General features: G+C 39.2%; 2 protein-coding genes across 7 annotated transcripts in view; both read right to left on the minus strand.

The window, feature by feature from the left end:
• The window catches only part of grm8a (glutamate receptor, metabotropic 8a), a 369,998-nt gene extending 366,811 nt beyond the window's left edge, over window positions 1-3,187 (minus strand). For 2 of the 3 annotated variants that reach the window (XM_028449580.1, XM_028449582.1), the window contains exon 1: window positions 3,058-3,187. The gene's annotated coding sequence lies outside the window, so the exon portion shown is untranslated. Of the gene's footprint in view, window positions 1-2,878 lie in introns of all 3 variants that reach the window. The other variant, XM_028449581.1, reaches the window with a different exon arrangement.
• A 6,179-nt stretch (window positions 3,188-9,366) lies between these two features.
• znf800b (zinc finger protein 800b) overlaps window positions 9,367-20,382 on the minus strand; it is a 35,449-nt gene continuing 24,433 nt past the window's right edge. For all 4 annotated transcript variants that reach the window (XM_028451544.1, XM_028451548.1, XM_028451545.1 and 1 more), the window contains exons 5-12: window positions 19,357-19,500; window positions 17,189-17,360; window positions 16,920-17,109; window positions 16,299-16,461; window positions 15,784-16,142; window positions 13,407-14,576; window positions 12,419-12,530; window positions 9,367-10,404 (exon numbers count right to left, since the gene is read on the minus strand). In XM_028451544.1, the coding sequence (XP_028307345.1) occupies window positions 12,429-12,530; window positions 13,407-14,576; window positions 15,784-16,142; window positions 16,299-16,461; window positions 16,920-17,109; window positions 17,189-17,360; window positions 19,357-19,500 (2,300 nt within the window). In that variant the 3' untranslated portion in view covers window positions 9,367-10,404; window positions 12,419-12,428. The remainder of the gene's footprint in view (window positions 10,405-12,418; window positions 12,531-13,406; window positions 14,577-15,783; window positions 16,143-16,298; window positions 16,462-16,919; window positions 17,110-17,188; window positions 17,361-19,356; window positions 19,501-20,382) is intronic.

Here is a 20,382-nt window from a genome sequence, read left to right on the forward strand (position 1 = left end):
CCACTTAAACACTTCTGGGGGTTAAGGAAAAGTGGATAGGAAAGGAGACAGGGGGAACTATACGGACACAGTTTGACTGTGTGACCTGTGTGGACACTGACAGGTGTCTGTTATACAGATAACAACTTCAAACAGGTGCCGTTAATACAGGTAACAAGTGGAGGATAAAAGAGTTTCTTAAAGAAGAAGTAACAGGTCTGTGAAAGCTAGAATTATTGCTTGTCTGTAGGTGCCAGATACTTATTTTACGCAAGAATTTACAAATAAATTGTTTAAAAATCATACAATGTGATTTCTTGGATTGTTTTTCACATTCTGTCTCTCACAGTTGAAGTGTATCTGTGATGAAAATTACAGATCGCTCATCTTTTTAAGTGGGACAACTCGCACAATCGGTGCTTGCCAAATCCTTTTTTTGACCCACTCTACATCTCTCAACAGGACAGTGAAATAAAAGCAGGGTATGGGGATTCAGAGACCCTGATGGTAATAAAGGTTTTTCTTTTTCCAATTCACAATCAAAGCCAAAGATTGGATATAGAGCAACAGATTTGTCTGCATATTTGGATGTCACATCACACTGCGGGTCGTGCCGACTCTAATCATCTCTGCTATTAGTCACTGCATTCCACACTCCCACGAGAGTCGTCCTGACACTTAAAAAGTGGAATTCTTCTCCCTGGTGGCAGCTGTAAAGAAGGGGAAAAAGGAAGCAGGGTCTGTGAAGAAGGCGGCTCCTCTGATTTAAGGTCAATCCTCTGAGTTTAAACGACTGGGCCCCGAGACGCAATAATTGAATCACTGTCATTTGCCCAATTCTGAGTATATTCTTTAATTTTTTGCTCATTTCGTCCTTCCTCTGCCTCCTCTTCATCACATCACCTTGTGCCTCCTCCCTCTGGGGAATGAGCTTCTGTTTCCATGGCTCTCCATGTCCTCCTCCTGACACTGCTCTCCCTCTCATTTCTTTCCTTAAAGCTGAGATCCGGAGTTTCTGAGAAATCTATGTTTATGTATCATTCTTTTGAAATGCGAAAAAATACCTAACTCGTCTTTTACTATGGTCTACTGCCGGTGGTCAGTCATATACATTAATGTAAATAAGTCCCTCCTTCGTCCTATAAACCCCTATATAAATGCAAACGATTGCAGTGTGCGCAGCCAATAGGCTTTGACTTCCTGTTTTTGAGACTGTCAATCAAAGTGAATGTGGAACTGTGCACGGAAACAAGGCCGCGCATCACAACAGCAAACAGGTAAATATGATTTTGTCTCTTACCTGACCCATAGACCTATATCAATGTGACCTGATGCGACCTTGTTATGTTCCAAGATGCATGTGCAGAACAGTAGAGGCGTGGCTTCTGGTAGATTGGGAGAGGCAGAGGGAGGAAGTGAGGCTGTTTAGGGGCGGGGCATCGAGACTTTTCTCAGAAATAACACATTTGACTCTTGGGGTCTCAGGGATATTTGCCTCCAGAAAATGATCTTCAGAAAATTGTTGACCAAGTTTTTTTTTGTTTTTGTTTTTTTTGTTGAATACATAAATAACCCCTTGATAATGAAACTGAATTGTTCTCTAGCGCCACCATCAGGTCACACTTTTAAATTAAAATAATTTATCTTGAATAGTTTTTATCCAAATCTTCTTAAATTTACCGACAACATTACAAACGTTACAAGAGTTTGAACCCTATTGGTTGTGGTGATGATATGATCTTTCCTGCAGCGCCACCGTCAGGTCAAACTTTCAGTTTTAGAGTTTGTGTGTCTTGAAAATCTTTCATCCAAATCTTCGCTAATCAAGTCAAAAGTATCAATTCTGCACCTGCAGGTGTGTGAATGTAAGGTCACACACACACACACAGACTGGTTCTACACAGACAAAACTGCTTGGGGTCAAATTGACCCCAGAGGAACACCAATGCGTGCAATATGTGTTCAGCAAAATAAAAAAAATACAATAATGGTCATGTTGTGCTTAATCAATTGTACCCATCACATTAGGAAAAGTCATCATTAATCTATTTTAGCTTTCATTTTTGGTTTATTTGCCAGGGACAATGTACAGTAATTGTACCTGAGTTAGCCTAATGGCTATTTTCCATTGACAGCTGTTAAAAGTCAGCCTAAAAACTAAATGTATCAACATTAGTACAATAAAAAAACACATCCTAAAACAGCATAAAAACATAAAGTAAAGTAAACTATTGTTTTTGAATGATAAATGTTGAATGGGGTCAAATTGACCCTAAGAATAATAGGAGGGTTAATGAGTGGCTCAGTCACAGTTGTTTGCAGCTTCCTTTTTTCATATTTTTAGTTTTTTTTTTTTTTTTTTTTGGAGCAATCCCAACCACTAATCATCCACACACACACACACACACACACACACACACACACACACACACACACACCACATGGGTCACCACTCCCATTCTGCAGATAAATATCTAAACACATCCCTACACTGCATTCTTTTCTCTTTTCTTTAGTCTCGTTTCACATTCATTTTTTTTCCAAAGATGGATCATAACCTCATTCCATAGTGGAAGCACATCCATATTTATATATATTTTTTTTATTTAAAAGAAAGACATGCCTCGGTCTTGATGAAGTCGTGTGTCTGGAGATGAAAACTACAGCCCACAGGTTGTGAATATATGTGGCAGTGGAAGCAGATCAAAGTGTGAGGGTGTATGCTCATTATGCAGCCCTATAGGCTTCATTCTGCACAGCACTGATGCTATTCTCATTGCACCCTAATTAAGACACCACCACCACACAGGATCACCAAAGCAGGCTCGCATATTAATATTAATTACACTAACACAACGTACCAAGCATTTTTTGATGTAATAATGAGGGGGAAACGTACCTTTTTTTTTTTTTTTTTTGTTTGTTTTTTAAATCCGCGGACCAAAGCAGTGCAGCTGGGGATCCATCCAGATTCCAGAAGGCAGTGAAAGTATACACTAAACACTAAATAACAGCAGATTGAAAAAGAAAGGGACACAGGATTTGGTTAGAAAAAGGACGGGGAAACTATGTGGGTACCTTGACTGGATCCTCCCCCGCAGACTCCTCTGGGGTCCCCGATAACTTCCTTGCAGACCTCAGCAGTTCTTTTCTCCCCCCCCTCTTCTGAAAAATGATCAGTCCTCCCCAGGGGTAGGTTCGGTTTCTCCTCCCGTCCAGAAGAAAAAAAAAAAAACCAAGAAACAAAAAAAGGTTGAAAACAATTAGTGCATGTGAGGAGAAAAGGGTTTACAACGCGCCGCGGCTGGTGCGTAAAAGCGCACCGTCTTGAGCATCCAAACGCGTAAAAAGCAGCTGAAACTCCAGCAGAGGGAGAGGGATGGAGGCGGTGCTGTGGTGAAGTCGATCCCCAGGACTGAGTGAGTGAGTGTGGGGAGGAGAGGAGGGAGGTGGAGAGGGGACCGAGCTGCCTGTGCGGAGGAATTCTTCAAGCGTGGACTGTGTCAGTCATGTTGAATAATGTTGGTGGAAGCCACCTGATCGCCAGCCGCGGGTCCTCCGTGCGCGCACACACGCTCACGCACGCACGCACGCACCGCTCCCCCTGTGGTTGGTGCTGAAAGGGACAGCGCACGGGGACGGCTGCTCTACGTGCGTGAGTGCGCGCGCGCGCGTGTGTTCCAGCATCCAACCCCGCTGCACCAAATCACCGCCTAATTGCGCCACAGCGGTGCAGCTGTTCGCTCAAGTTTATGACTTATCAATAGGATCGATTGTTTCCACAGTGGGAGGCGCTTTGCTGCTCTGAACGCATTAATAAGTCATTCAAATCTGCTTCACGCGCACGCTCAATAAGCAGAAGTTCATCCATTATTTTTGTCACATTGATTCTTCTTCTTGTAAAAAAAAACTAAAAAAAAAAAAAAGCACACAGCTTCACGGCTCGTGCCTGTGAATGACATGAAATGAATAAATGAATCGGGCATCTCATGTAATAACTATTTGATCAGCAGCACGAGCACACATGATTTCTCCTTCATGTGCGCGACACGCGACGCGTCCAGTTTCAAGGCTTTTTCACCTGCGGAGGAAGAAGCGACAGGCCAATGGCGCCATCTGGTGGCACAAGTAGTGAACTACAATGTAGAGTCAGGAGACAATGCTCATAATACCCAAAGACACATGAAAAACAATCCATTTAAACACTTTTTCCTCAAATCTATTGTTTTTTTTTTTTTGTTTTTTTTAATTTTTGATCGTTAATAATCGGATTATAATAAGGTATAAATGTAATAATATTAGTTTATTTAATTATTATAATTACAACATTAGTTCCCAAAGCTGTTGTCCTCCTGAACACTAAAGGTTTACAATAATCAGACTTTTTTCACCAGGTATCTGGAAGCTACCGGTCCTTAAAAAAAAAAAAAAAATCTGTTTACATACAGTATGTATATATACTTCTGTAATTTGTAATCATTATCATCATCGTTATTTTTTTATTTTTTATTTAACATAAACATTTTGCACCTAATCATTAATTTGCACCTTTTTATTCAGTTTACCTTCCAACCTCCTTGTTTTCTGCGTGTGTGTATAATTATTATTATTAGTGCTGTTTTTTTAATTATTATTATTATTATTACCACAGGGGATAAATAATATTTTTTCTGAATTTGATAACTACTAAATAATATACTGTATATACTACTACATATATATATATATATATATATATATATATATATATATATTACTACTACAACTACTAAATAATATACCAATATAAAAAATTGTGTTTATTGTTGTTTTCTCATGAATGGGACTATATTTTTCCTACTTTAATAGACAACAGTCTGCTATACATTAAACGCTTTTTATCCAACCGTGAGGTCTGGAATTAAAATGGGGTAATCTGAAATGTTTAGTAATTGTTTAAAAAAAAAAAAAAAAGATATATTTTTTTTATTATTATTTCACACAATACATATCAAACAACTGTATTCTACTTAAACTTTATCAAATATAAATCTAGTTCAAAAGAAATGCAGTATAAAAAAATATCTTGTCACATTGTGCATCAATCCTCTGTATTTGTAACACACTTGTTCAAAAACTACTTCTAAATAAGTCTCTGGGGTCGCTGGACATTTATGATGTAAAAATGGAGTCACAACCTAAGAAACTGTTCTCCTGTATGAGGAAGCGTTGCAATGTTCCAAATAGAAAGCCAGTAAGCTGGATTTGTTTTATTACTAGTTTATAATTTCAAATATTGGATTTTTTTATGGGTGTATCAAAAGAAAACATACATATAAGGACTTTGAAACTATTAATGTATTGAGTTTTTTTAAACGTAAATTAAGCGCAGCATTTTAAGTTGGGTCACAGAAAAAAGGTCAACACGGGAATAGTTTCACACACAAAATACTAAGAAAAGGTTGTAATGATTAGACACAGATAACATTTATTTAAAGTGTAGTAGTTCAAATCAGGTCACAACAATAGATTAAATTACAGTTGTGTTCACTGCAGTAAAGTGCTTTAGAAAGTTTGAAATTTTATTTTTTTCATCTTGTTTCTAATCAGATCAAATAAGGACTTGTAAAATAAACAAATGCAACTTAAATTACAACAATATTTTTTGTAATATACCAACAAAGGTTTGTTTTGTGATTTCCTCACTGACAAAATGATTCAACCCCATAAAGAGCACTCTTTAGAACGGAGGTTTCAATCAGGCGTTAAAAACACGATGTAGATGTGAACAGAACCATAAAGGGCAGCAATTAAGCAGATTTAAAAAGAATTGCGATACTCGACTCCTTCTAGGCGGTTAATGGTGTCTTTGCAACGTGGTGAAGTCCAGGGAATGGTCAAAGAAATCAAGAGAGGAGGTAATTTCTCTTCAGAAGCAATGGTATGGATATAAAAAGATAGTTAAGACATGAAACATTTCAAGAGACACAATTGGAAGCACAATTTGTGAGTTTAAAGCTAAAGGCACAACTGCGACAGGACTTGTTGTCAGGGGGAGGTACTCAGGTTTTGGCCCAGACAATAATAGGCACACACTGGGAAATGAAGGCCTTCGTGTCAGAACTCCCAGACGCACCCCCCATGCTGACTCCAAAACACAAGAAGAGTCGACTCCAGTATGCCAAATGCCAATGGGATACTGTTCTCTGTCATTGCCCGTTCTCGTTAGATCTCTGAAGCTAAGCAGGTCTGGGTGTGGTTAGTAGTTGGATGGGAGACCACTGAGAATTCCAGGTGCCACAGTGGGGGACAGTCGCTCCAGTGGCATCTGTCATTGTGTCCTTGGGTAAGACACTTCACCCACATTGCCTGGTGTGAATGTTGCCACGCCTCTGTCAGTATGCCCCATTGTAGCTTACCACCACCGGTATGACTGTGTGAGTGACTGGTGTGAATGAATAATGGTTTCTGTAACGCGCTTTCAGTCTCTCCTCAAAGAAAACGCTATATAAATTCAAGCCATTATTATTAGTGTGTGAGTGTTGGTGGTGGTCAGAGGGGCCGATGGCGCACTACGGCAGTCTCGCTTCCATCAGTCTGCCCCAGGGTAGCTGTGACTACAATAGTAGCTTACCACCACTAAGTGTGTAAGGCGCTTTGAGTGTCTATGACAAAGCGCTATACTAGGGATCAATGATATGTCTGAAGGAGGAAAAATGAGGCCTATAAAGAAAAGAACACCTTGCCTACTGTGAAGCATGGTGGAGGGTCAGTCATGCTCTGGGGCTGTTTCGCTTCTTCAGGTACTATGAATTAAATTCTCTACCAGGAAATCTTGGGTTTAAATGTCATGCAGTCAGTGACAAAGCTGGGAGATGTTTGACCTTCCAACAGGACAACGATTCCGAGTATACCTCCAAATCTATCACAGCTTTTATGCAGAAGAAGGACTGGAAGATTCTGGAGTGGCCATCACAATCGCCCGACTTTAAATCCCATAGAAGATCTCTGGTGGGACTTGAAGAAGGAAGTTGCAGCACGCAAGCCCAAGAATGTCAATGAACTGGAGACCTTTGCCCATAAGGAATGGGCTGAGATACCTGTAGATCGCAACAAGAAACTTGTGTCAAGCTATGTTTCACGTCTGAAGGATGTTATCATTGCCAAAGGGTGTTGTACTGAGTACTAAATATGTATGTGACGAGGGGCTTGAATAATTGTGTCAATGAGGTAATCACAGAAAGGACATTTGTTGGTATATTACAACAACAAAAAAATGCCTATTTTAAAAGTCCGTATTTGATCTGATTATGAACGAGATAAAAAGAAAAAAGTCAGACTTGCTAAAACACTTTACGGCAGTTGAATCATTTTAAACACAACTGTATTTTTGTTACATTTTTTATAGAAAGTGTCTATTTCTACGGTTGCCGTACGGACAACCCCTTGTGCTACTGGTATGTTTACCACAGTTAGGATTAGGATTAGGTTTAGTTTTAGTTACGTGACCTTAACTGACCAATGACAGACCTATCACATGACCTGAACTGGCCAATGAGGGGCGTTGCGTATGAATAGTATATTGATAAGGCAACGGTATGGATAGCCACTGGGTTTTATGTATTCTGCTAAATGTCTCACTGTTAGAAAAGTCTTTATTATTATTATTACATAATCCTTTTTGCATGAATGGCTCTGTAACTGATCAAATCAGCTACAAACTCATTCAGTGAGTTGATTAAGGGTAATTCAGTTTTTTATGAGGGTTGGCTTTTACTTTTACACCTAAAGTTGGTAGTTATTTCCAAGTGTATAGTTTGATCTTCAAAGACCCTGGTCTGTTCCACTACTTATCACCTTTTAAAACTAAAACCAAGATTCCAGATTGCTCTGTAAGGTGTAGCTCAAAGTGTTTAGTCGGTTTTGATGATAAAATACGTTGGCTTTTTTTTGTATTCAAGTATTGCCTTGATTTACCGCAGCTTTACATTTTCTGTGACTCATAGCACAAACGCCCAGGGTTTGCGCTAGAAATATAAAAAAGGTTGTTGTATAAAAACACTTCCTGGAAATATAAAAGAACATGAAAATTAACAGAGGGAGAAAAAAAAGCCAGAGATATTCCAGCGTGAGGTTTGAAGCAGAATATTTTTCTTTATTAAGTAGTTGGTTTAAACATTCTTGTCACAGAGAAAAGCTTCTCTAACACTTCTTAAGTTTTCTAGCAGATGAGCTTCATGACAAAATCACAACTTATGGAGAAATACACCAGGGGGTATACGAAAGAAAACCGTCTCTTCAGGTTGGATTCTGGCTTTAAAACTGCAACATCGACACAACCTCTTCAAATAGAATAAAAACAGACAAACTAAAAAAAAGGTGGAACAACTTAAAAAACTCACCCCAGACCATAAACAGTGAGCCTCTAATGGGTACAGCTTTGTAGCATAAGATTAACCAACACATCACTACTGAGATTAATAATAATATACGTTCTACCATCAGTGCAGGAGGAGGAGTCTTTATATACATGCAGTCAAAGACCTTGCTGCTGGAGCATAACGTTCTATTAAAAAAATAAAGTTTGGTCTTCCTTTTTCTCTGGTTCTCGTTCGTTTAATGGCTTTCTCTTTAATGTTAAGACTTGTCTATAGAATTGGTCGTTTATCCTTCAACTTTTCAACATGTGCCAGTGTATCAGAGACTACCCTATGAAGCATTGAAGGCTACAACAGAAGCTGGAAAACAGAAGCTGGGCCTTTAAATGAATGGAATTGATGCAGCATTTAGCCCAGTAACCTGGAAAGTGCAGGTCAAAAAAGCACACATTATTATTGTTATTATTATTATTTTACACCTCTGAGTTAAGATGAGTTTCCTTCACTTTGACAACAACCCGTTGTGCATATTTACCTTGTTTTAAATCCCTTTTTGCCTAAATGACAGCAGATGATGGAATGTGAATGGCTGCTCTCTGCTTGGTGCTTTGTTATTATTGTAAGGCAGTATTGGGCGACCGTGGCTCAGGTGGTAAAATGGACTAAATGGTAAATGGACTTGATTATATATAGCGCTTTATCACCACACTGAAGCAGTCTCAAAGCACTTTACATATCAGCTCATTCACCCAATCACTCTCACATTCACACACCAGTGGGACAGGACTGACATGCAAGGTGCTAGTCGACCACTGGGAGCAACTTAGGGTTCACCTGAGCCACGGTCGCCCGTGGTAGCGGGTCGTCTTCTGATCGAGAGGTTGGGGGTTCGATCCCAGTACCTGACTATGTGTCAAAGTGTCCTTGGGCAAGACACTGAACCCTAAGTTGCTCCCAGTGGTCGACTAGCGCCTTGCATGGCAGCCCTGTCCCACTGGTGTGTGAATGTGAGAGTGATTGGGTGAATGAGCTGATATGTAAAGCGCTTTGAGACTGCTTCAGTGTGGTGATAAAGCGCTATATAAAATCAAGTCCATTTACCATTGTTGGTGTGTCTCACTCACTGTGGATTTGATGCCCCAACAGTGCTAATGCACCATAGAGTCAAACAGCTACACTTGAGCTGCTAGAAAAAACAACAACTAAACTATACAAATTCATGTCCAGATGATGGAAATCCTCACAACAATAAATAATGGAAATGTCGCAACATATCAGTGATGTTGATGGTCAGCAGTGTAGCAAGGCATTACTGAATGTCTCTAAACAGAGCATAGTCAAAATATGAGGATAAAGTATTGGTGATTTGTACTCAAAAGGGAAAAAGGAGAGCTGCAAACTAAACATTAGTCGGAGCTTCGGTAAAAGGTTCATTTGATTTTAAGAGAAAATATTACAAAATTACTGGTAAAGTTTAAAACTGAAGAAAACCTTCAAACCAAATCTGCTGTTTGGGTTTTTTTCTTGATGATTTTATGCCAAAAAGTTAAAAATAAGATTTAGAGGAACAAAAAAAATCACTTTTTGACCAGTGCATAAATATATTAAATATATTTTATTTGGGCTAATCAAAATTGAAATAGCAGCAGCAGAGAATATTGAAGTTTGGTGTGTTTTTTGATGTGGGAGTAAATTAGTAGATTTCTGTGCAGTCAGGAATCTATTTCTGTGTCTGTCACGCTCTCATGCACAGACACATGCACACATACACACACACACAGACAAACACACACGGCTGTCAGTGTTTAGCTAAAGGTGGTTCACCTGTGTTGGTCTATGTACAGCAGTGCTCAGCATCATCAGCTTTACAACAAAATCCGTTTCCATCAAGGCTTTTGTTTCTAATATAAACGACGCTAAATAAAACACTTTGTACTCCGCTCTTGTTTTTCCTTCATGTCTCAGTGTTCTTTAGCGCGTGCTCGCTTCATTTCCATTTCACTTTTCCAGTTGAATGCTTTAACTTTTTGTGTCATTGTTGGTGTCTTGGTTCTTTATTTCCAGATGTCTGCAGGAGGAGGAAGACAAAGTCAGGAAAGGACAGAAAAACAATGAGTATCCACAGAATGAACAGGGTTTACAAAGCAGGAGAAAAAGGAACAGCTGGAGAATTTCACTGCGCTAATTCACTCATACTGTGCATGAATGGTGGCCTGTCATTTCTATTGTATTTATTTTATGGGGATCAGACGCTACGAGGAAACAGTGCCCAATAGTTGGATTGATATTTTTGTTTGATTTAAATTGAGACACTAAGTTTATTATTGTTTTGTTAATACCAAAGCTGGAGATGATGCCAAAAAGTTTATTATGCTTGATTCAAAAGTGGAAACTCTGCTATAGATTTATAGAAAATGTTTTTGGGTTGTTGCTTTTTTTTTAACTTGAAATGTCAGTTTTTTTAATCTAATACATTAACATTTGTTTTATCAAGCAGAGAAGAAAATAAAACATGTCTTCAAATTAATTGCATTTTGTCTAATAATTGTATGTGTGTGTGAGGGGTAAAGGTATCAGTGTCCGTACTGGAGATTAGCAAATACTCAGATTCAAGTATCGATCATGTATGGATTTGAGGAAAAATGGTATTGGTGTATCCCTAACTAACATACACACACATGAACTTCCTACTGTACATTTTTAAACACAAAACCAGGTTTTTGTGAACAGTAGATGAGCTTAACTTCATTTATATGTATGTGTGGTCACATAGGCCTGTTGTATGGAACGGTGTCTCTTTCCAGTATCGGATAGAGTCACATTAGATCGGTTTGCATCCTAAATCTTCAATATAATTCATATTGTCTTTATTGGATTCATTGAGGTTGTTTTTTCAGGTTGTTTTTTTCTTTTAATTGTAGAATATTCTAATGTTTAAGGTTAAAATGCATTTAATCCATGAGTTAAAAATAAATGAGTCAGTTTCTCTTATACATACTGCTTACTATTGTTCTCCATTTGAGTAATATCACTTGATGAGGCCTTCTCTTACGTTCCACACAGAATAAGTAATGAAAGTATGTATGATTTGTGCTGATATTGTATTGGATCAATTGTTAAGTTTTCAATATCGGCATTGTATCGGAAGTGCAAAATCTGTATTTAACAAGAAGACAGTAATCAACATCCCCCACCAGATTGGTTCTCATTACAACTCACAACCTTTGCCTAAATGTCCTAAATCTAAGAACTTAGATGTATACATAAGGAAATATTATCACATCAGAATATAAAATTACTATCTTAAACGGTCTCAAGATACCTCGAACAGTCAAAAAACAAAACAAGGACTATAACTCTGTAAAAAATAATTGCACGCTTCTCATTCATTCTCCATCAAGGTGTTGATACCCTGAAGCCTCACACCAAATTTGGTTTTCCTATCTTAACGGTTTCTGAGAAAAGCTGTCCCCTTTGAAGATACCTTGAACAGAGTAAAAAAAACAGAACAACGGCAATAACTCCGGAAAAAATAATTGCGCACTTCTCATTTTCGAACTCCATCAAGGTATTGATACCCTGAAGCAACACACCGAATTTGGTTATCCTAAAATGGTTTCTGAGAAAATCTGTCAGAGTATAAAAAAAAGAGCAAGGGCAATAACTCCGAAAAAAATAATTGCGCACTTTCTTAAACAGTTTCTGAGAAAAGCTGTCCCCTTTAACTGGGACGGACGGATGTTATCCGTATTATCCCCCTTCCCCATTGTGGCGGGGGATAATAATTGGGAATATTACAAATACAACAAATGAGTCAACTTTTCAATTCACAGAAAAAAACAGATGCTAAATGAGCTCAATGGTCCCTTAAAGGTAGTAGAACATTTATTGAGCTTAATGTTCCACTTACTTAAACAGTTTCTCCTACATGTGTAAATGTTTAACATGTTTATATTTGTGTCTTCATGTACAGTGTAAAATAATGATGGCTGTAACTCCTGTCATAAATGTGGTGGAGCTCACAGCAGCTTAGAAACAGCTGAGAGAATGGACAGTGTATGAGTCTATGAGTGTGTTCTTACTCTGTTCCTTTCACCAAACCAGCGACTTGGATCGCGTGTTGACTCCTTTCCTCCTGCTGGCTGTGGTCGTCGGTGCGTTACGATGACTACGCTTATGAGACTCCAGGTACAGCTGGGGAGAAACAAAGAGGTGAAATTCTCACACAAGTTCAGGACTGTTAGCTTAGCTGTTACTGTGCAAAACATAACGAACATTGTTGTTTTGACTTTAATTAATTTTAAAGAAGTTCTTTCGCTAGCACTTTACCTGAAGTTTTATGCATAAGGCTGACATTATGCTGTCATTAGCTGGGTTTCCATTACAGATTTTAGCAAAATAAAAGCGATATTTCTAAATATCGATGAAGTATAATTTAGCTTTTAAAGTTGTTTTGAACAGGAGCCTCATAACTCCCATAAAATCTCATCGAGTGAGACGTCGCTGCAGAAAGATGGATGCGCCAAACCTCCTTATAACACATTGTATTCCTTTGTTGTTTCACGTCTAATGTGGCAGTAATAATTTTAATGTATAATGCTAAGAAGTCCCGGTCAACTCTTCTGTTTACACGTACCGCACCATGTTTTTCGCGGAGAGCAGTGGTCACGTGACCATTTACCTCACGTTCTGCGACGTGTATTTACAGAAAAAGTGTTTCCATGGTGCTTTTGCAACACATTTCAAAACTTTCTAGCAATATTTGAGTACTTTTTCAAAATCCAGACGTTTCCATTACCAGTTTTTATTGCGCTATTTAGATTTTGCGCATTTCCAAGGGTAATGGAAACCCAACTATTATCTGTCATTAGCATGAATACGGTGTCATGAAGGCTGTCATTAAGTGTCGTTTGCTAAATTATAACACCTTTGGAGTATTTGTTGGTACACCTTATTCAAGCTAATGACAGGTGTTATGTCATAATAATGACAGCGTAATGAACAGTTACCGTTAATTCTAATACACTTTGTTTATCGTGCTTCTTTTAAATAAAATCTGCTGATTGTTACCTTCTTGGCAAACGCCCTTCCACACTGGTCACAGGCGTGGAGAGAGAAGTTCTTGGTCACTTTAACTTCAGAGGAGGACGTTCCAGAGCTGCTCTCTGATTGGGCGTCATGCCGCCGGCTATGTGATGGTTGGCTGTTGGATGAAGAGTTGGGGAAGGTGCGTTGGTTGGAGAGTTTGTCGCTGCGGCGGGTGAGGGGGGGGCTGATTGGGCGGAGCTGCTGGCCCTGCTCTCTCTCCTGCTTGCGTGTGATTGGAGGAGACGGGGTGAAGGGAGGCGATGAGAGCTCCTGCTGTTTCCGTGTGACCTGTGCAGGGGGCGGGGCCGAGGTAGAGTGTGATGAAGAGGAGGCGTTGGCCGTGGGGCAGTCCTGTTTACGTGTGACAGGCGGTGAGAGTGGGGGGGAGGAAGAGGTGGGGGCAGACGCCTGACGTCCGTTTACTTCCTCTCTGCCTCCAGTCCTCTTCCCGTTGGTGCTGAGAACCACCTCCGCCAGCCTTTTCACCGCCCTGTTCTCAAGCTTGGGCATGATCTTAGCCAGGAAAGCGGACGGCTTCTTGTGGACGACCGTCACGTGACGCAGAACGTCCCGTTTCCGCCGCGACTCATAGCGACAGAGGGGGCAGCGGTAGAATTTGATGAAGATGTCGTTGCCGTCCGTGTGCAGCTCGATGTGCTTGGTCAGGTTCTGACGGGAGCTAAACTGTCGCTTGCAGAGTTTGCAGAAGAGCTGCTTGAAGTCAAAGCCCACGGAAAGTTTAGTCATTTTTGCTGGCGCTGCGCCAGCGCTAGCTGCGTTACTGCCGCGGGAGGAAGAGGATGATGTCATCTTTGGACTCAATGGAGCCTCTTCCTCTTTTACCTTTAAGGGATTTTGCACCACTTGACTTCCTTTAGCCGCCCCCGTGCTGTCACTTGGAGACTGTGCTGGACTACTCTCAACATCTGCATCATCATCATCATCATCATCGTCATCATCATTATTATCATCAACTGAGGGCTCGACTGCTTCCTCTTTCACTCTGATGTTGTTGCTGCTTGTGCCCACATTAGAACTGCTGCTGCTGGGATTTGGAGTGGGTTCTGTTGGAGTTGGAGTCGTGGTACCAGACCCTTTATTCCTGACGCTGTATATTTTGTGAACTATACGCATGTGTCTCTTTAACATGAGCTGAAACACAGAAAAAAAGTAAATAGTTATAAACGTCCATTATTGATACGCACTGATTGAATGTTTCATCTTAGGCAAAAGGGTCAGTGTATGTTTTGGTTGTTGGATTTCTGTTCAGAAAAGGGTCATTCCATGTCATTTCAGCAAGTGGCCCGCGCACTTCGGTCTCAAAAAATTCAGAATTTTTTAGGCCCACTGTGCATTTTTAGTTTGATTGGATGAATACTTTCTGATATGTGGCTAAGTTAGTGATGGGGGTATGTGTCAATTTTTGTGGGTCCTTATTTTACTTCCATTCTCAGCTTCCAGTGAAAAATGAATAAACAATAAATAATTATAATACCCAGAGGCAAGTTTCAATGACCTCATGTAAAGGATTTTCAATATCCACGTGAAATAACTGAATGTTGGGGCCCAAAATTAAAATGAAAAAGTTGCATAAAGAAAATGTGTTTTATATCCCAAGTAAGAGTAACCTTTATATTATGAATTAAAAAAGAGATCAGGTTTTTTCTTACATTCTCATATGCAGTTATCGGCCAATGAAAATAGTAAAAACAATAGTATTTTTATGGATTTCAAGAGACTGTCACCCAAGAACTAGTGCATATATGTGACTAATCTTTAGTGATGTGAACAGTCTATGTTCATAGCTCAATGCTGAACAAATTACAGCGAGCTGAGGCATATACAAAGTTTTTTTGCTGAAGGCCCAAACGTGTTCAAGCCCCAAACCCCAATACATTTTTTTCTAATTGTGATGAGCTGGCATGTCCACCAGATAGGATATATAGCTGATATTTTCATATAATCTGAGAGAGTAGGTGGAGCTGTATGACTCTACCAAAATTCAGTTTCCTATATGATACTCCTGAGATACTGGAAGCTGAAAATGGAAAAAACATAAATAAAAACGCACAAAAATCGACACATACCCCCCTCACTAAATTGTTCATATCTCAAAAGGTATTGATCCTATGAAACCAAAACTTTACAGTATAAAAATTGAATTTTTAAGGAACTTTTTGAGACCAGAATAGTAAAAAAAAACATTTTATTTTTGTATGTACCCCTTTCTTTATCCTGATGAAGAAAAATGCCATGTATTTAAATTTTAAATTTAGAATTTTAAAATGAAAATCACATAACCAAACATACACTGACCCCAACAGCATGACTAGCTAGGCTAACGGCTAAGCTAACAGACCTGTGAGCTGTAGGTCCTCTTGCAGAGCGTGCAGCGGCAGGACGTTGTGTTAGTCGGTGCTGACGAAGGCTGCTGACTCTGAGTTTTGGCAGATGCTTGGGTTGAGGGTGTGGTTTTTGAGTCAGCAGGCGTGGACTTGTGACTGCGCGTTGGTGACGCACTGCTGCTCTTCTTGGGAGGAGCCACGTCGAGGGTGAAGGGCTGTCCAGGCCGTGAGGCGATGCTGGGTGTGATGCTGTCCCTCTGCAGCCCCCGGTGCACCTCATCAAAGTGACGGCGTACGTTGGCTTTAGTGGCAAAGGTTTTCAGGCAAAGTGGGCAGGACTTTCCAGTTGGTGTGCTTAGTGTCCTTGGGCGACCTTCAATAGAATAAAAATAATACAATATAAATCTAAATATCTTTCTGGGACAAATTTTATAAGTAAATTAGTGCCATATTAGTGAAAAATGAAGTGATCATTGATGAATCAGGTCTTTTATAAGTGCCACCTTTGTTTTTATCCTTCATTCCGTACCTTTCACCATAGACAGCAGACTCGTAGGAACTGTGCGCGTCTCTGTGAACTTCCTGAGCTCCTCTAGTTTGGTCTGGTGCATCTTGCGGCAGTGACGCCTGATGCTGCGCCGTGAGTTAAAGTCTTGACCACAGAGACAACAAGAGATCGTCACATCTTCAACCTGAAAAGGTAGAAGAGAAGCAAAACTGATTATTAAAACCAAGGCATTAATGAGCACAACATCTAATTCATATCAGTAGGTTGTGACGTTGCTCAGGAGGAATGAGGCACACATGCACACCAGCTTATGGCCTTTTGAATTTGACACTTCCACATTAAATGTGTCACTGGCGTGTCACAGCGACGTGTTTTCTCGGAGAGGAGTGGTCATGTGACCATGTACGACACTTTCTGTGACGTGTATTTGCAGAAAAGTTTTCTGCTTGAAATGTATTGCTTTTGCGATACATTTCAATATCGAACCGTCTGAAATTCCTCCTCATGAAAGCGTCAAAACCTTTTAGTGATATTTCAGTGTTTTTTCCAAAAATCAGGTGTTTACATCACAAGTTTTTATTGCGCTATTTAGATTTAGCATATTTCCAAGGGTAATGGAAACCCAGCTAATGAGTGACCTACCCCACTGTTGGACCCCTCGTCTTCAGGTTTTGATGTCTCTTCTTTAGTTTCCTCCTCAGCCTCCCGTTTCTTCTGTCCCTGGTTAGGAGCTGGACTGTTGTGGCTGTCTGAAGCGGCGGGTTCAGTTGGTTGATTGTTTTCGACTCCCTCCCCTGGTTCTCCTTCCCAAGCTACCGGACTCTCTCTGGCACTGTGAGGAGACAATAAGAAAATAAGAAGCGGTAAGTGGAAGAGTGTGGAAGCAGAACCTTCATTAGCAGAAAGCTGACCTGGGTGATGGGGGTGGATATCTGGACAGGTCCTCCTCAGTGGTGAGGTACTGGAACACAGCCTTTGTGGTGGTCTGGATGGGCTCCAGACGCACCACAAAGTCTGGTCGGTCTGTTCTGGGAAAGATGGTGTCCAGCAAATCCTTCATGGCTAGACCTTGTCTGTCATCACCTGATGGAAAGAGAACAGACAACATGGTAAAGAAATGAAAAATGGAATTTTAATTGTACTTGTAGCTAATTTTATTGCTAAACCAACAACAAATAGGAGGGTAGCTGCCCTCAGTGTACAGGTCTGCAAATTTTTTTTTTTACATGAATTCAAATGTTTTATTAAAAAGAGAGAATTTCTCATGGAATTACTGCAACTGCAAGAAAATAGCCTGTGACATTTAATTTGATGAGATCGTTAAAAAAAAAAAAAAAAAAAACACCTAAGATGTTAAATGCTTATATCTCCCCATCTGTAGCAAAACAGATGGTAAGGAAGTAACAGAAGGTATTTGTCTTTGTAGACTAAACCTTTTTACCTCCGGCAAGGAGATACCGTAATATTTTCACAAGCGCTTATTTGTTTAAAATCAAATCATTCTTTATTTACAAAAAGCGCTTTTCATAAAATAAAATGCAGCTCAAAATGCTTTGACTGACAGCAGGATAACATGTCAAAAGTACTTAATTCAAGTTAAACATTACACCATGGAAGATTCCATAAAAATTTTGGATGGGATCCTGATCTATATACTGATTCTGAATTAGTTTAAAAAATCTAAAAATCACTCTGATTACTGGTGAAATTTAAAAAAAATTCTTATCTAGGCTCGTAATTAGCCGATATTTATGAAAATTGACTCAGTTATGTCGGGTTGGTTCCTCAATCATTCCAACAAGTGTCATCCGGATTAGATTGGGATTTTACATTTCATTGTGATTTTTCTATTAAAAACAAAAAAAAAAAAAAAAATGGGTTACCCATACATTTTTACTTACCACCATTATTAATGGTGAAATATTTTTTTGGGGTACCTCTTGTCAGAAGTACAATCTTAATATTCAAAAGAAACATTTATTAACTTGCAGATGAAACATAATGTATCTGGTCCCCCCCCGTCAATCACACAGACATAACTTCCTCTTCCTCCTGAAACGCAGAGATGACCAGTTTGGCCCGGTTAGTTGATGGTTTTATCTCACGATCGCAACATTATCAATAATCCACTCAGGTCCACACATGTTCTGTGTTAGTATGTGGTGCTGTGAGCTGCTGGATACTTCACAATATCACCCCGTAGAGCCATAATCTTCCTCGTCCCTGCTTCTCCCTCCTTAGCTAATGGTAGCATCAGTGCGCTGCTGCCACCTCCAGGGCACAGTTTGTCACTACATCCACAGAGAAGCCTTATACTCACAGGACAACTCCGAGCAACTTCTGCGAAAAAATGTAATTGACGTAATATAACGTCTTGGGCAATGAGCGTTTGGATTTGAAATTTAAAATAATATTACGTCAATGACACTGAATGAATTAAATTGGTAAAAAACCTATTTTTTGTTATTGTAAGTTTGCATTTATTATTATCATTAAAAATATAAAGAAACATTAGTGTTTGTGTGTGATCTTTATTTTATTGATGTAAATCTGAACAGCAAAAACAGTATGTTTGAAATTATCAGCGTATATTTCACCTAACAGACTACTACAAGCCTGTATAAAGACACTGCGCACAAAAAAAGGCTTTGACGCCCGAGATGGCCTAGTTCAGGGACGGCTTGTAAATTGGCTTATACTCACTCAGCCGGTGGAAAAAAGGTACTACAGGTTGGCCGGGCTGGCAATATTTATTAATGTATATATAACTATGTAATCTCAAAAAAAAAAAAAAAAATCACATATGGCATGACAGGTAAGGACATGTTTCTTAACACTCACATTTTTATTTTAGGTATTTAAGACATGTTTAAAAGTTAAAAAAAATTACAATAATTCTACATCAGGCCCCTTTAAAACACAATTCCTGGCAAAGCATACATTTCTGGCAGGGGGGGGGTTTAAAGAAAAGTTGGAAAATTGTTGTTACATTTTTGTTGGGATTGAGTAAGAGCATACAACATGGAGATGGGACAAATGTAAAGTGACAAAGGACAGTGGTGGAAATGGTGCTACTGACCGTCAGATTCAGGCAGCCGTGATAGGCAATAGTACTCTTTGTGTGTGATCAGGTTGGGCAGACCTCTGAACAGACTGTGGCAAAGTTTGCACTCAAAGATGGTGTCGACCTCCCTCAGTAGCATGTGTCGCAGCTGACTGGTGCCTGTGAGAAAAAGAAAAAACAACACCAGATTAGTTTTGCTCATTTTCTCAGCAATGCTTCCACCAAAATGTCAAATCCCTAATGAGAGCATTTACAGCGAGGCCTGTCTGAAGGTTTTACTGGGCTGTGATCAGCATTACAGACGCGTGATGCTTCATTGAACAATATTACTGAAGTACAAATTACTTTACGAGAACTAAATGAACACTATTATTTCACGTTTATGAGCTGTTAAAAAAGGTCACAGTGTTCTGTCAATAATATATATTCAGTATATTATACCCATGACATCTCTGAAATCCCAAATCTTTCAGAAGTTCCAAAAATATTCCGTTTCTCACATATCTCTTGCACTAGTGCATGTGAAATAGGGTCCATGCAGAATTTCCTTTTGAAGGTGAACTAAATCTTCATGACATAGTTTGTAATGTCATCTATTTATTGTTGTTCATGGTTGAAAAAAAATAGTTCTTGAAAGCTTCACCTTTCACTCATCATGTATTAATAATCAATGACATGTTATACTCAGATCATAATGGGTTAATAATAAATTGTATTTAATCGATTTATAAAATTTGTAGATAAAAATGATTTTTATTTTGCAAATTCAAGTTTAAAAAAAAATGTAATTATAATTTTTTTTTTCCACCACAGTTTTTTTTGGACTTTTTTGTGTTCCATCCTTGTGAGTTACCGTAGCGCGATGTGAGCCAGTCCCCCCCCTTTATTTACATTTCTTTACCCTTTGAGTAGGCTATGTGTGTGCCACAGGCATGTTTATTTTTTTATTTTCACTTTGTTAAGATGCAAAGAGAAGAGTTTATTAATTTTTTAATTGTATGTTATGTGTTATAAACTATGTAGTTATCTGATTTTTTTAAA

The sequence above is a fragment of the Gouania willdenowi genome, chromosome 6 (assembly GCF_900634775.1).
Source record: "Gouania willdenowi chromosome 6, fGouWil2.1, whole genome shotgun sequence".
NCBI classification, from domain to species: Eukaryota; Metazoa; Chordata; class Actinopteri; order Blenniiformes; family Gobiesocidae; genus Gouania; species Gouania willdenowi.